Here is a 17,599-nt window from a genome sequence, read left to right as displayed (position 1 = left end):
AATGACTCTTATACATTTGGTTAAATTACTCTACTCTTGTCAACACAAATATCAATAATTTAATTTTAAGCACAAAAACACGAAGCAATATCCCTCACTAAGTATCTGGTTTAATTGACCATTACACCAAGTATCTGCAGAACACTACGGGTATTGGCTGAACGAATTACAATTAGCAGCTCAAAACATCATGATGTTTAATGACAAGCGTGTGTGACTAGACTCTGTTATAACTCATTTGTTTAATTACTAAAACATTTCTCAGGTTAATTTGTCTGTGTACTGCTGTGTGTGTGTGATAGGCTTTGAGATATTCATTTCAGCTGAACCATTAACTTTTAATCAGGAACAATTAAAAAAGCCACACCATTCAATTGTCTCTCTACGGACATCATAGTATGCCCTGCATAGTTCCGTTTTTGTGTGTGTCTGAGAGTACTTTACCTTGTATAGCTGGAGTGATTTAGAATAAAACATCTACCAATCATTTTCACTCATCTGGAAAAACATTGTTAGGTGGCTCCACTTTGCTGAAATCGATGAATTCAGACATGGCTGTTCCTGAGCTCACCTTGCGGATGCCTTCAGAGGGGCTGGAGACTGAGTGTTCGTGTCCGTTGTTCTTGTTGATGGTTCTCCAGAGCTCAGCGAAGGTGCTGTCCTGCTCCAGAGCGTTGGTGCCTTTGGCTCTGAAGTACTCGTATACGGCTGAGTCTCTCACTGTTCCGTAGGCTAGGTCCATCTGCTTGGACAAGTCCTGGAACGTCCTATGGAGGGGAGTAAAGGAAATGGGTTACATGTGGGGTAAGGTAGTCATGTGCTGTTGAAGGTCGCCCTTTGCGACCAGAATGATGCATTTGTCAATACATTTTTAGTTTTCAAGAATACACAGTGCACTGGATTCATTCTAAACCAACTTACCCCAGTTATGCTTCTTACATGCATTTGTGATCTAATGCGTAACTTCAGGTATGCAAATGTTCTCTTACTTCAGCTAGGCAAACATTCTATTTCCAGGGTAACTTGGACACAGCACCTCTAAATGCTAACCAGTAGAAAACTGGAATTTAACCACACAGACAAATATCGCCTTTAGCACTTGAACTTGTGCCTATGTATCTTTTCAAGTCCTCTAACTTGCTGGAAAGGGATGAGGAAAATAAAGCATAGGTGATGTTAAATGCCGAGTGTTGATGCCTTGTCAAAGAAAAATAAGAAATGAAAAATAAGACTCAATAATGTATCTTCTCCAGTGTCGTATGTGCACTGTACAATAAATGTATTTTCAGATACATGCCAGGAAAAGTTAAGAACGCCAATTGGACAGGATTATTGCAAATATATGTACAGTGCATTCACTTTTTCCACATTTTGTTTAATTACAGCCTTATTCTAAAATTAATAAAATATAACATTTTCCTCATCAATCTACACAAAATACCCCATAAAGACAATGCGAAAACAGGTTTTAAGAAATTCTTGCAACAAAAAATAATGGAGTATTCAGACAATCTGCCTATGAGACTCAAAATTGAGCTCAGGTGCATCCTGCTTCCATTGATCATCCTTGAGATGTTTCAACAACTTGATTGGAGTCCACTTGTTCAATTGATTGCACATGATTTGGAAAGGCACACACCTGTCAATATAAATCTTTTAACCTTTATTTAATTAGGCAAGTCAGTTAAGAACAAATCCTTATTTTCAATGACAGCCAAGGAACAGTGGATTAATTAACTGCCTTGTTCAGGGGTAGAACGACAGATTTTTACATTGTCAGCTCGGGGATTCGATCTTGCAACCTTTTAGCTACTAGTCCAATGCTCTAACCACTAGGCTATCTGCTGCAGGCTGTTGGGTGGCTTCCTGCCATTGACAGTGCATGTCAGAGCAAAAACCAAGCCATGAGACTGAAGGAATTGTCTGTAGAGTTCCGTGACAGGTTTGTGTCGAGGCACAAATCTGGGGAAGGGTACCAAAATATTTCTTAAATGGAAAAAGTTTGTAACCACTAAGACTCTTCCTAGAGCTGGCTGCCCAGCCAAACTGAGCAATCAGGGTAGAAGGGCCTTGGTCAGGGAGGTGACCAAGAAGGTGACCAAGAATTCATTCATGATGGCTCTGACAGAGATGGTTGCCTCGCTTCGCGTTCTTAGGAAACTATGCAGTATTTTGTTTTTTTATGTATTATTTCTTACATTGTTACCCCAGGAAATCTTAAGTCTTATTACATAGAGCCAGGAAGCACTATTGGATATAAGAGCAACGTCAACTTACTAACATTACGACCAGGAATACGACTTTCCCGAAGCGAATCCTCTGTTTGGACCACCACCCAGGACAACGGATTTAATCCCAGTAGCCGATCCAAAACAACGGTGCCGCAGAAGGGGCAGACGGAGCGGCCTCCTGGTCAGGCTCCATTGCTCCCGAGCAAACTACTCATCAATGTCCAGTCTCTTGACAACAAGGTAGACTAAATTCGGGCAAGGGTTGCCTTCCAGAGAGACATCAGAGATTGTAACATTCTCTGTTTCACGGAAACATGGCTCACTCGGGATATGTTATCAGAGTCGGTACAGCGACCTGGTTTCTTCAAGCATCGCGCCGACAGAAACAAACATCACTCTGGTAAGAAGAAGGGCGGGGGTGTATGCCTTATGATTAAAGATTTGTGGTGTAATCATAACAAAATACAGGAACTCAAGTCCTTTTGTTCACCTGACCTAGAATTCCTTACAATTCCTTACAATTCCTTACAATCAAATACAACCGCATTATCTACCAAGAGAATTCTCTTTGATTATAATCACAGCCGTGGATATTCCCCCCCCCAAGCAGACACATCGACGGCCCTGAAAGACCTTCACTGGACTCTATGTAAACTGTAAACCATATATCCTGAGGCGGCATTTATTGTAGCTGGGGATTTTAACAAAGCTAATCTGAAAACAAGGCTCCCTAAATTTTATTAGCATATCGAATGCGCGACTCAAGCTGGCAGAATTCTGGATCATTGCTACTCTAACTTTTGCGACGCATACAAAGCCCTCCCCCACGCTCCTTTTGGAAAATCTGACCACGACTCCATTTTTTATTTTGTTCCCTGCCTATAGACAGAAACTAAAACTGGAAACGTCCGTGCTCAGGTCTATTCAACGCTGGTCCAACCAATCGGATTCCACGCCTCAAGACTGCTTCGATCACGTGGACTGGGATATGTCACAGATAGCCTAAAACAACAACATTGATGTATACACTGACTCGGTGAGCGAGTTTATTAGCAAGTGCATCGGTGATGTTGTACCCACAGTGACTATTAAAACCTTCCCTAACCAGAAACCGTGGATTGATGGCAGCATTCACGCAAAACTGAAAGTGCGAACCACGGCTTTTAATCATGGCGAGGTGACCGGAAACATGACCGAATACAAACAGTGTAGCAATTCCCTCCGCAAGGCAATCAAACAAGCTAAGCGTCAGTATAGAGACATTTACATTTACATTTAAGTCATTTAGCAGACGCTCTTATCCAGAGCGACTTACAGGCAGAGACAAAGTAGAGTCACAATTCAACGGCTCAGACACGAGACGTATGTGGCAGGGTCTACAGTCAGTCATGGATTACAAAAAGAAAACCAGCCCCGTCGCGGACACCGACATCTTGCTCCCAGACAAACTAAACAACTTCTTTGCTCGCTTTGAGGACAATACAGTGTCACTGACACGGCCCGCTACCAAAACATGTGGGCTCTCCTTCACCTTGGCCAACGTGAGTAAAACATTTAAACGTGTTAACCCTCGCAAGGCTGCCGGCCCAGATGGCATCCCCAGCCGAGTCCTTAGAGCATGCACAGACCAGCTGGCTGGTGTGTTTACGGACATATTCAATCAATCCCTATCCCAGTCTGCTGTGTCCACATGCTTCAAGAGGGCCACCATTGTTCCTGTTCCCGAGAAAGCTAAGGTAACTGAGCTAAACGACTATCGCCCTGTAGCACTCACTTCTGTCATCATGAAGTGCTTTGAGAGACTATTCAAGGATCATATCACCTCCACCCTATCTGATACCCTAGACCCACTCCAATTTGCTTACCGCCCCAATAGGTCCACAGACGACGCAATCGCAATCACACTGCACACTGCCCTAACCCATCTGGACAAGAGGAATACCTATGTAAGAATGCTGTTCATCGACTACAGCTCAGCATTTAACACCATAGTACCCTCCAAACTCGTCATTAAGGTGGCCCCCAGGTGGTGAGAGTAGGAAACAACATCTCCACCCCGCTGATCCTCAACACTGGGGCCCCACGAGGGTGCATTCTCAGCCCTCTCCTGTACTCCCTGTTCACCCACGACTGCATGGCCATGCACGCCTCCAACTCATTCATAAAGTTTGCAGACAATACTACAGTGGTAGGCTTGATTACCAACAACGACGAGACGGCGTACAGGGAGGAGGTGAGGGCACTCGGAGTGTGATGTTTTGTTTGGGTGGCACATCATGTGAGAATTTCAGGAAGTAGCCCTTTGCCTGTACCACCTTTGTCCATGTTTACTGACTTTTTTCTTCAGTGTAATGCATAATGATTTCTTTGTTAGATTGTAACTACAGCTCACTCTCTTTCTGGCCTGTTGCGGTGGCAGAAATAAAAACACTGCTGAAAATAAGAGCTACTGTCACAATGAATTGTGAGAGTGCTAAACAACACCCACACATATTTAACCCCTTATTTTTGTTGGCACAAAACTACCTCCACACTTCCATTTGTTTTTATGGGTTACCTTCGGACGAGTCCCGTGACACTTGGGGGTCATAGAACAAAACGATTGAATACCATTATGTCCATGAGCGTCTCCCCTTTCCATAGTGGGGTCATATTAGTTTGTAGCTCAAACGGTTCAGACCCTATAGTCAGAAGTTGGCACATCAGCATTACTGACTTCAGACGAGTCCCGTGACACTTGTGGGGGTCGTAGAGCAAAACGGAGAACACCATCGTGTTTGTGAGAGTCTCCCCTTTTCATAATACTGTACTTTGTAGGCCAAACCGTTCAGAGGCTACAGACGCTTTTGCGAGAAGACTGATTTTCAGGATGTCTCATGGTCTGACAAACACCACCTGCCACCACAGATGCAGAAGGCCTGATATCTGTAGCTTAAACTGACGGATTTTGATGGGGATTTGGGGGATTTTTTAAAAGTATGCTACTTAGATTGATGCACAGGTAACAAGAATTAAAACATGTCACAGTGACATTTAGTTAGCATTTGTTATTATGGAATATGACTGCACTGTATTTTCATTTTACTGGTGGTTTATTGTGCAACACGTCTGGGAACGTCTGGGAACTGTGAAAGATTATATTCCTTAGTTCTTTTAAGTAATGTCTTCATTATAATTGATCGAAAGTAGCTAATTTGAGTGTCTGTACAGTAAATGTGACACAGATTTACTCATTTTATAGTCAAATATTTTTTTTTCTAGCATCTCTAAACCGTTCACAGTAATGTCTTTGTAAGGCCGTAATTGCTTTGGATGGCCAATGCCACCCCCAAACAAAAGACATTGCTACGTAACATTCTGACAATGCATTTAAGCAGCACTCGTTAAAATGGTAAGATCAATAGAAATACCCAAATTTCCGTTTATCTACAGTGCAGTATTTCATAGCGAGTTTAAAATGCAACAGTTATGCTGCATCATGTACAATCACCAGAGGAACAGACTGTTGCTTTGTCTTACATTTTTCACCTGAGATAAAGGTAATAAACAAAACATTGTATTTTATGACCTTTGCCAGTATTGGCCATATAACCCACATAATGTGTTAATTGTGTTGATGAACCCTGATAAGGCAGCATAAGTAACTGCCTACATAACCAGCCAACGGTTAAGAGCCTTGCCAATTAATGTTACGTTTCTTAAGAATGTGGGTGTATTTTGTGTTGCTTATCATTGTTATTATTCCTCATGCTGATATCCATGTAAACTGTATACTTAACATACTGACTATGTTACCTGAGAATTTACGGTATGCAATGTATGAGTCATTGAGAATTGTTTGTGCATTTCCAAACTCTAGTGACCAACACTCACATTTGCATGTGTCTCAGCTACGCTAAGCATATTTAATTGTGTTCCCTCCAATTACTTAATAACCAGCAAACCCATTTGCACATCTACGACATTAGACCAACTATCTGGCAAGGATGCTGAGGTATGTCTTAATCCCTATCACTAGACCTGATATTGTAGTTTATTTCAGTTCCATTTTCAGTTTGTATTCATGAAGGAGAGTCTGGATTGGACTGTTGCTTCTGTGTTCCATGTCTCTCCACGTAGAGTTCTGTAACATGAACAGTACATCCATGGCAGAAAAACAGTTTGCTAATGGAACACCTATTGTGTGTCTGATTTTTTTTAGTGTGGCACATACAGTATATCTGATACGCCCTATGCCCACTTCCTAATGCACTCGCTGCTTCCCCTCCATTCAACCCCCCCTGAAGCCCACATCAATACAGCAGACACCGTCATTAGGTGTAATGGTTGGGTGGAGATTCAAATCCATTTCAGGGGGGCACTGCTACATTATCTCCCCCTCTCCCCCACCCACTCCTCCTATGTCTTTGTCTCTAATGTCATTAATGCCTTCTGATGTGTTGTAGGAATCACATCAGCTTGACAGTGCTAAATTACTTACTGTGATCTCTGGCTCTAGTCTAAAGGAGCTTGTCTAGGTGCTGATGATTTTATAAATTGGTTGTCAATTGTAGTGCACATTTTTATGGATGTGCTAATATCAGGAGATGGGCTCCGCTGAATACTTGCATCTCAATCCCTTAAAGGAGCATTAAGGAAATCTTTTGGCAAAAACATTCTTGACCATGTTGCTATCATGAAGTGACAAAATACTGTTTATATTGGTGTGATTTCTCTAAGGGTTGATTCAAAGGGACATTTTGCTGTGCAGATTTTCCTCAGTGAATATTTGATTGTACTCAAGCCCAGAGCTAATAACTTGCCAACTGTCTATTATATGTTTGTCTGCCAAACAAACAAACCCTGCTTACTATGATACATGAGTTAATTAGTCAATTAGTGTGAAGATTAGAAGAGTTTGTCATATTGTTCTGCAGAGCGACAACAATCTGAAGCGATAAATTGAATCCCAGTCCTTTGATGTCACCTCTTGACCCTGAGGCATGGTGATTACAGTCTATCTTCTTTCAATAGAGAACGAGAAGAAATTATCACACCAATATTCATTACATTGAGTTTATGGAATGATTAAAGCGAGCAAATGTTGGCTGATGGGGCTGATAGCGTTTATTGTTGAAATCATTCCTGCCGTCTCGAGTCTGGATTTGGCCCCAAGACAATATAAATCTATCTTCTGTAATCTTATCCATCTTCTGACTGTGTTACTTCCACTCTCCACATCTATACAGAGACACACTCATTACATCTGAGCAGTAGAAAGACTTTGTCCACTAATATTCCAGTCTTGTACTAATGGGCACTGTGGTTGTGGGTACAGATTCTTGAACAATAAGCCATTATATAAAGGATCTATTTAGCATTCTTCCCTGTAACCCACATGTGCTATTTGCTCGACACCGGACAGACTAAACACAATCAAACACTTCTCCGCCTGCCCTTCAGGAAAGGAGTGTGCTAAATTGGATTTATTGACAAATAACATTTGGACTGAGGAGAGCAAACTTGTTATAAGGAGTCGGTCAGGAATTACAATTGTGTGTCATAGGCTGCGTTTAGACAGGCAGCCCAATTCTGATCTTTTTTCCGCCATTTGGTCTTTTGACCAATCACATCAGATCTTTTCACATCAGATCTTTATCAGAGCTGATCTGATTGGTCAAAAGACCAATTAGTGAAAAAAAGATCAGAATTGGGATGCCAACTTGAGTTTTTGGCATGTCTAAATCCGCATACATGGGTGAGATCTAAGCCACAAAGACAAATAACACCAGGGAATTGGCAGTTCAGGTCAATGCTGGAAAAGGTAAGACATAACAGTATCTTACCACCAGGAAATCATGACATCAGACACTGAGTCTTGAATATGGAAGGATACACTGAGCAACAGGGTTGAAAACTGTTGATAACATACCGTACAGCGTTGTCCATTCGGGACACAGTGAGGTAGGCTGCCAGATTGGCCGTGTAGGAGGAACACACAATGAGTGTGAAGAGCCACCAGCTGCCCATGACGATACGCAACGCCACAGAACCCAGGATGGAATCTCCCCCTAGGAACACAACAACATAAGATATATTGTACTGTATGAAGTCTTGAACAATAACATTATGCTGATTAGATATATTGTTTGTGATATCGCAACTTATTGCACCATTGTTCTGTCGGTTTTATTTTAGCCTGTTGTTTCTATTGATCTGGTGTATATTTATAATGTTTCTGTATTTTTCAGGACCCCTTGAAAATCTCTATAATTTCTTCTGCTCTCTCTCACCTGTCTCTGTATCAAGATACTTCATCTCACTATTTCTAAATGTCTCACTGTGTCTCTCTCTCTGTCCATTTCTGTCTCAATTTTGCTCTCGCTCTCTTTAACCCTCCATCTACCAACAGCTTTTCATTCACAATGCCACTGTTTGCCCAGGCAGCAAGAGGAAGATCCATCAATGAGACAAGCTTTTTCATCGCCGTCTCTCTCTCCCTGTAGCAGAGGTCTAAGCACTCTGTTTAACTACACAGGAAGCAAAATGAGGAAATATCTATGTGAATTCTTATTTTGAAGACTAAAACCACAGAAATGTCATCTGAGAGATTCAGGGTGTGAGAAAAAAAGCCCATTCATTTGATTCCAAGTGTCACTATCAATGATATACCCTTAGAACTGTTTAGAAAAAGAAGACAACCCGGAGTAATATTGTGTTCAAGCCTCAGTGAGTTTAATTAAATAGGCTTTGAGGCACTTATGCCAAGGTCAAGAGGTTCCAGGAGATTTGTCTCTGAGAGGCGTTTGTGGAACTTGATCTAAAGGCACAATGTCATAGGGTCAACAAAAAAAAAGAAATGTAAAAATGTATATATAAATATATATACACACACTTACATGACCAGTATGTGGACACCTGCTCGTCGAACATCTCATTCCAAAATGATGCGCATTAATATGGAGTTGGTCTCCCCTTTGCTGCTATAACAGCTTCCACCCTTCTAGGAAGACTTTCCACTAGATGTTGGAACATTAATGCAGGGACTTGCTTCCATTCAGCCCCAAGAGCATTATTGAGGTTGGGCACTGATGTTGGGTGATTAGGCCTAGCTCGCAGTTGGCGTTCCAATTCATCCCAAAGGTGTTCGATAGGGTTACGATTTCCCTTCACTGGAACTAAGGGCCTAGCCCAAACCATGAAAAACAGCCCAGACCATTATTCCTCCACCAAACCTTACAGTTGGCACTATGCATTGGGGCAGGTAGCGTTCTCCAAACCCAGATTTGTCCGTCGGACTGCCAGATGATGATTCGTGATTCATCACTCCAGAGAACGCATTTCCACTGCTCCAGAGTCCCAATGGCGGCGAGCTTTACACCACTCCAGCCAACGCTTGGCATTGCACATGGTGATCTTAGGCTTGTGTGCGGCTATGGAAACCCATTACATGAAGCTCCCAACAAACAGTTATTGTGCTGACGTTGCTTCCAGAGGCAGTTTGGAACTCGGTAGTGAGCGTTGCAAACGAGGGCAGACGATTTTTACACCCTACGCACTTCAGTACTCGGCGGTCCCGTTCTGTGAGCTTGTGTGGCCTTCCACTTAGCAGCTGAGCCGTTGTTGCTCCTAGACGTTTCCACTTCACAATAACAGCACTTACAGTTGACCGGGGCAGCTTGCGCAGGGCAGAAATTTGAGGAACTGATTTGTTGGAAAGGTGGCATCCTATGACAGTGCCACGTTGAAAGTCACTGAGTTCTTCAGTAAGGCCATTCTACTGCTAATGTTTGTCTATGGAGATTGTATGGCGGTGTGCTCGATTTATTTTACACCTGTCAGCAATGGTTGTGGCTGAAATAGCCGAATCCACTAATTTGAAGGAGTGTCCACATACTTTTGTATATACAGTGTGTGTATACAGTATATATACTGTGTATATATATATATTTATATATATATATATATATATATTACAAGAAAGCTCTGCCAAGATTTAGAATGACATTATAAAGATTTAAACCTTACCTTACTTAAATCTTGCCACTCTACAGTAGCATCCATATTTATCAACACAGTCGCATCATTCTCTAAAGAGAAACAGATATGCCATGCCCCTGAGTGAAACACAAAGTGCCAATAGAAGTGCCCAAGGTCAACAAGTGAAAAGGAAAAAACGCAAGGATCCAGCTTTCCTAAAATATAGTTGCCGATTCGGCTTAAAAAGGTTGCCGGCAAAGTGCCATACTTTGATAGATGTTTTTGACGGTTTGACAGGGGTTGCTGAAGGAGTAAGTTATTCATATCTTAGATGCCTGGATCCAGATCAGACTCAAATACCTGATATTCCTTCAGTCAAAGGAACCCTTAAAATGCTATAGCGGAAAATGGGCTCCATGCTTCAAATGAAACCCCTCTGTGCTGCTGTCTGTATGTGTGGCATTCATAGGGACATAACAAAAGCTATTTCGATTGCTTTTATGTCTGGTTATTCACAGTACCAGTCATAAGTTTGGACACACCTACTCAATAAAGGGTTTTTCTTTATTTTTACTATTTTCTACATTGTAGAATAATAGTGAAGACATCACAACTATGAAATAACACATGTGGAATCATGTAGTAACCAAAAAAGTGTTAAACAGATTCTTCCAAGTAGCCACCCTTTGTCTTGATGACAGCTTTGCACACTCTTGGCATTCTCTTAACCAGGTAGTAATGCTGGAATGCTTTTCCAACAGTCTTCAAATCAAATCAAATCAAATTTTATTAGTCACATACACATGGTTAGCAGATGTTAATGCGAGTGTAGCGAAATGCTTGTGCTTCTAGTTCCGACAATGCAGTAATAACAACAAGTAATCTAACCTAACAATTCCACAACTACTACCTTATACACACAAGTGTAAAGGGATAAAGAATATGTACATAAAGATATATGAATGAGTGATGGTACAGAACGGCATAGGCAAGATGCAGTAGATGGTATAGAGTACGGTATATACATATGAGATGAGTACTGTAGGGTATGTAAACATAAAGTGGCATAGTTTAAAGTGGCTAGTGGTACATGTATTACATAAAGATGGCAAGATGCAGTAGATGATATAGAGTACAGTATATACATATACATATAAGATGGGTAATGTAGGGTATGTAAACATTATATTAAGTGGCATTGTTTAAAGTGGCTAGTGGTACATTTTTACATAATTTCCATCAATTCCCATTTTTAAAGTGGCTGGAGTTGAGTCAGTATGTTGGCAGCGGCCGCTAAATGTTAGTGGTGGCTGTTTAACAGTCTGATGGCCTTGAGATAGAAGCTGTTTTTCAGTCTCTCGGTCCCTGCTTTGATGCACCTGTACTGACCTCGCCTTCTGGATGATAGCGGGGTGAACAGGCAGTGGCTTGGGTGGTTGTTGTCCTTGATGATCTTTATGGCCTTCCTGTGACATCGGGTGGTGTAGGTGTCCTGGAGGGCAGGTAGTTTGCCCCCGGTGATGCGTTCTGCAGACCTCACTACCCTCTGGAGAGCCTTACGGTTGTGGGCGGAGCAGTTGCCGTACCAGGCGGTGATACAGCCCGACAGGATGCTCTCGATTGTGCATCTGTAGAAGTTTGTGAGTGCTTTTGGTGACAAGCCGAATTTCTTCAGCCTCCTGAGGTTGAGGAGGCGCTGCTGCGCCTTCTTCACAACGCTGTCTGTGTGGGTGGACCAATTCAGTTTGTCCGTGATGTGTACACCGAGGAACTTAAAACTTTCCACCTTCTCCACTACTGACCCGTCGATGTGGATAGGGGGGTGCTCCCTCTGCTGTTTCCTGAAGTCCACAATCATCTCCTTTGTTTTGTTGACGTTGAGTGTGAGGTTATTTTCCTGACACCACACTCCGAGGGCCCTCACCTCCTCCCTGTAGGCCGTCTCGTCGTTGTTGGTAATCAAGCCTACCACTGTAGTGTCGTCCGCAAACTTGATGATTGAGTTGGAGGCGTGCATGGCCACGCAGTCGTGGGTGAACAGGGAGTACAGGAGAGGGCTCAGAACGCACCCTTGTGGGGCCCCAGTGTTGAGGATCAGCGGGGTGGAGATGTTGTTACCTACCCTCACCACCTGGGGGCGGCCCGTCAGGAAGTCCAGGACCCAGTTGCACAGGGCGGGGTCGAGACCCAGGGTCTCGAGCTTGATGACGAGTTTGGAGGGTACTATGGTGTTAAATGCTGAGCTGTAGTCGATGAACAGCATTCTCACATAGGTATTCCTCTTGTCCAGATGGGTTAGGGCAGTGTGCAGTGTGGTTGCGATTGCGTCGTCTGTGGACCTATTGGGTCGGTAAGCAAATTGGAGTGGGTCTAGGGTGTCCGGTAGGGTGGAGGTGATATGGTCCTTGACTAGTCTCTCAAAGCACTTCATGATGACGGAAGTGAGTGCTACGGGGCGGTAGTCGTTTAGCTCAGTTACCTTAGCTTTCTTGGGAACAGGAACAATGGTGGCCCTCTTGAAGCATGTGGGAACAGCAGACTGGGATAAGGATTGATTGAATATGTCCGTAAACACACCAGCCAGCTGGTCTGCGCATGCTCTGAGGACGCGGCTGGGAATGCCGTCTGGGCCTGCAGCCTTGCGAGGGTTAACACGTTTAAATGTTTTACTCACCTCGGCTGCAGTGAAGGAGAGCCCGCAGGTTTTGGTAGCGGGCCGTGTCAGTGGCACTGTATTGTCCTCAAAGCGGGCAAAAAAGTTATTTAGCCTGTCTGGGAGCAAGACATCCTGGTCCGCGACGGGGCTGGTTTTCTTTTTGTAATCCGTGATAGACTGTAGACCCTGCCACATACCTCTTGTGTCTGAGCTGTTGAATTGCGACTCTATTTTGTCTCTGTACTGGGACTTAGCCTGTTTGATTGCCTTGCGGAGAGAATAGCTACACTGTTTGTATTCGGTCATGTTTCCGGTCACCTTGCCCTGGTTAAAAGCAGTGGTTCGCGCTTTCAGTTTCACGCGAATGCTGCCGTCAATCCACGGTTTCTGGTTTGGGAATGTTTTAATCGTTGCTGTGGGTACGACATCGTCAATGCACTTCCTAATGAACTCGCTCACCGAATCAGCATATTCTTCAATGTTGTTGTTGGACGCAATGCGGAACATATTCCAATCCGCGTGATCGAAGCAGTCTTGAAGCGTGGAATCAGATTGGTCGGACCAGCGTTGAACAGACCTGAGCGCGGGAGCTTGTTTTAGTTTCTGTTTGTAGGCTGGAATCAACAAAATGGAGTCGTGGTCAGCTTGAAGGAGTTCCCACATATGCTGAGCACCTGTTGGCTGCTTTTCCTTCACTCTGTGGTCCAACTCATCCCAAACCATCTCAATTGGGTTGAGGGTGGGGGATTGTGGAGGCCAGGTCATCTGATGCAGCACTCCATCACTCTCCTTCCTTCTAGTCAAATAGCCCTTACACAGCCTGGAGGTGTGTTGTGTCATTGTCCTGTTGAAAAACAAATGATAGTCCCACTAAGCGCAAACCAGATGGGATGGTGTATCGCTGCAGAAAGCTGTGATAGCCATGCTGATTAAGTGTGCCTTGAATTCTAAATAAATCACAGACAGTTTCACCAGCAAAGCACTCCCACACCATCACACCTCCTCCTCCATGCTTCACGGTGGGAACCACACATGTGGAGATCATCTGTTCACATACTCTGCAAACCAAAAATCTCAAATTTGGACTCATCAGTCCAAAGGACACATTTCCACCGGTCTACTGTCCATTGCTCATGTTTCTTGGACCAAGCAAGTCTCTTCTTCTTATTGGTGTCCTTTAGTAGTGGTTTCTTTGCAGCAATTTGACCATGAAGGTTTGATTCAAGCACTCTCCTCTGAACAGTTGATGTTGAGATGTGTCTGTTACTTGAACTCTGTGAAGCATTTATTTGGGCTGTAATTTCTGAGGCTGGTAACTCTAATGAACTTATCCTCTGCAGCAGAGGTAACTCTGGGTCTTCCTTTCCTGTGGCGTTCCTCATGCGAGCCAGTTTCATCATAGCGCTTGATGGTTTTTGCGACTGCACTTGAAGAAACTTTCTTGAAATGTCTTGAATTTTCTGGATTGACTGACCTTCATGTCTAAAAGTGATGATGGACTGTTGTTTTTCTTTGTTTTTTTAAGCTGTTCTTGCCATAACATGGACTTGGTCTTTTACCAAATAGGGCTATCTCCTGTATACCACACCTACCTTGTCACAACAAAACTAATGTACAAATTAACTTTTAAGAAGGCACACCTGTTAATTGAAATGCATTCCAGGTGACTACCTCATGAAGCTGGTTGAGAGAATGCCAAGAGTGTGCAAAGCTGTCATCAAGGCAAAGCGTGGCTACTTTAAAGAATCTCTAAAATAAAATATATTTTCATTTGTTTAACACTTTTTTGGTTACTACATGATTCCATACGTGTTATTTCATAGTTTTGATATCTTCACTATTATTCTACAATGTAGAAAAATGTAAAATATTAAGAAAAACCCTGGAATGAGTAGGTGTGTCCAAACTTTTGACAGGTTCTGTATATATATACATCTAGCCATCTATGGATCTATCTATGTTGGTGTCATATTGCTGCCAACGGACTGAGGTACCACAATGGTAAAAAGTTGCTGTCTTGTTGTTGGTGATATTGTAACAAGTAAGCATTCCACTATATATGAAGCAACTTTGCTGCAAGATGCTGGTGTACCCTATTTCTTTTGATGCCACATTACCAAGCTCACCTTGCTGTACAAAGGCTCCGTAGACAATCCAGATGGCGCTCTGGAGGGATGTGGACACAGAGGTGGCCTGGTGTCCCCCTGGGGGATTCTGGGAGCGGACTGCCTGGACGCGCCTCAGGATGAAGATCATGACCCCAACCACGGGGATGGCGGCTGCGATGCACGCCCACACAGCCAGGTCAAAGGGCGCCAGGAGAGAGAAAATATTGATCTTCTCCTCTGACTTCCTCATCAGAATCCCCACGGAGTAGTCCAGGTAGCGCTTGCTAAAGTCCACCACGCTCTCCCTCTCTGGAGTTATGGTGATGGCTGATACTGCCAAGTCTGCTCGCTGTGGATAGATAGAGAGATACATCAGTTACAGCCATGACATTTAAGATGTTGGTTCAGAGATAATAATCTGTTTGTTGATGTTTGCCATTTCATTTTATCTTGAGGCCAAAGTCACAGAAAAAAGTTGATGTAATAACACTGTAAAATGTCTGTGTTGTGGCTTTTTCGTTTGTTCTTTGTATGGGCTTGAAATGAAAGCGACAAGATTTTGCCCTCTGTTATTTCTTTCTTTCACACTTGTTCTATTTCACACAACAGAAGGCCGTGCAGAAAAGGATGGGAAAACATTTGATACATTTATATATCGCAATATTATTTTGGGATGATATTATATATATATATTTGACTCCAAGTATCGATTTGTATTTAATAAATAAATAAAAATAAGTCAAATCAAATCAAACTTTTATTTGTCAAATCCTCCGAAGTTATACTATAGGTAGGGTTATACTATAGAAGTTATACTATAGGTAGGGTTATACTATAGAAGTTATACTATAGGTAGGGTTATACTATAGAAGTTATACTATAGGTAGGGTTATACTGTAGAAGTTATACTATAGGTACAGTTATACTATAGAAGTTATACTATAGGTAGAGTTATACTATAGAAGTTATACTATAGGTAGGGTTATACTATAGAAGTTATACTATAGGTAGGGTTATACTATAGAAGTTATACTATAGGTAGGGTTATACTATAGAAGTTATACTATAGGTAGGGTTATACTATAGAAGTTATACTATAGGTAGGGTTATACTATAGAAGTTATACTATAGGTAGGGTTATACTATAGAAGGTATACTATAGGCAGGGTTATACTAAAGAAGTTATACTATAGGTAGGGTTATACTATAGAAGTTATACTATAGGTAGGGTTATGCTATAGAAGTTATACTATAGGTAGGGTTATACTATAGAAGTTATACTATAGGTAGGGTTATACTATAGAAGTTATATTATAGGTATGGTTATACTATAGACGTTATACTATAGGTAGGGTTATACTATAGAAGTTATACTATAGGTATGGTTATACTATAGAAGTTATACTATAGGTAGGGTTATACTATAGAAGTTATACTTTAGGTAGGGTTATACTATAGAAATTATTCTATAGGTAGAGTTATACTATAGAAGTTATAATATAGGTAGAGTTATACTATAGACGTTATACTATATGTAGGGTTATACTATAGAAGTTATACTATAGGTAGGGTTATACTATAGAAGTTATACTATAGAAGTTATACTATAGGTAATGTTATACTATAGAAGTTATTCTATAGGTAGAGTTATACTATATACGTTATACTATAGGTAGGGTTATACTATAGAAGTTATACTGTAGGTAGAGTTATACTATAGAAGTTATACTATAGGTAGGGTTAGCTAGCGCTAGTCAGCTGTACCTGCGTCAAAACTCTGGTATTTGTCATCCTATAGCTTGTTCTCCATCTTCTTTTTAAACAGTGAGCCAACATGTTTTCAGCACTTATTTCCCTGACTGGTCAAAACTCGTTTTCTCATGCTCTCTCATCTCTCTGCAGCAGACATATGGTGAGCAATATGTTTGGAACATCAAATTGCCCAAAAATTGCAGTATCGAATCACAATACATATAGAAGTGTGAGAATCACAATACATATCATATTGGCACCTAAGTATTGTGATAATATTGTATCATGAGGTCCCTGGACCTAACGCAGACCTTTAGAGGTCAGACATTCCACATGGCAATCAACTAAATCCTTTTATTGTAAAGCTTTACTGTAAACGTTAATCTCAAATGACAGAGTTACAGTACACTGATCATATGTTGCTCGTGTCTGGTGGTGGTGTACTTGTTTTCCCCTCATTTCACAGCATTGTCACCACTCTGGTAATGGCATGGTTTTGGACACCTGCTGCTAGAGTGGGACCCTATGACACAAATCATATGTCTGGATTGTTGGGTTAAACACTAGCTCTCTAACTCAAGGCCATAATCAAAGATAAGTTCTCCCTCCATTAAGTGATGTTGTCCGCAGATTATCGTTAGCATGAAGGGCTGAAAAGTAGCCCACCTGGGCTACATTCTCTGCAGCAAGCTCACTTACAGGAAATGACAGGGACTTGCACATTGTGGAAACGATCGCAAAAAAGCCAACAGCAGTCTTATTTTTACTGGTTATTCTTTACTCCATTGGATGATATAATTGTCCCCTGTCCACTCACTCCCCTACTGTTAGCATTGTCAGTCTGCTGAGTTGAAGTCCCTCCTGCACTGGTGGGACTGCTTTGTCTGGAGCAG

At 42.1% G+C, this 17,599-nt stretch overlaps 1 protein-coding gene across 2 annotated transcripts in view; it reads right to left on the bottom strand.

Moving 5' to 3' along the window:
* Positions 1–17,599, bottom strand: part of LOC139562290 (glutamate receptor ionotropic, delta-1-like) — a 365,031-nt gene that overhangs the window by 9,304 nt on the left and 338,128 nt on the right. For both annotated transcript variants that reach the window (XM_071379865.1, XM_071379866.1), the window contains exons 11-13: positions 14,973–15,303; positions 8,143–8,281; positions 572–767 (exon numbers count right to left, since the gene is read on the bottom strand). In XM_071379865.1, coding sequence (XP_071235966.1) covers positions 572–767; positions 8,143–8,281; positions 14,973–15,303 — 666 coding nt within the window. The remainder of the gene's footprint in view (positions 1–571; positions 768–8,142; positions 8,282–14,972; positions 15,304–17,599) is intronic.

Source organism: Salvelinus alpinus, chromosome 32 (assembly GCF_045679555.1).
Source record: "Salvelinus alpinus chromosome 32, SLU_Salpinus.1, whole genome shotgun sequence".
NCBI lineage: Eukaryota > Metazoa > Chordata > Actinopteri > Salmoniformes > Salmonidae > Salvelinus > Salvelinus alpinus.
The sequence above is the reverse complement of the archived record's forward strand: the minus strand, read 5'-3'. Positions and strand labels throughout refer to the sequence as shown.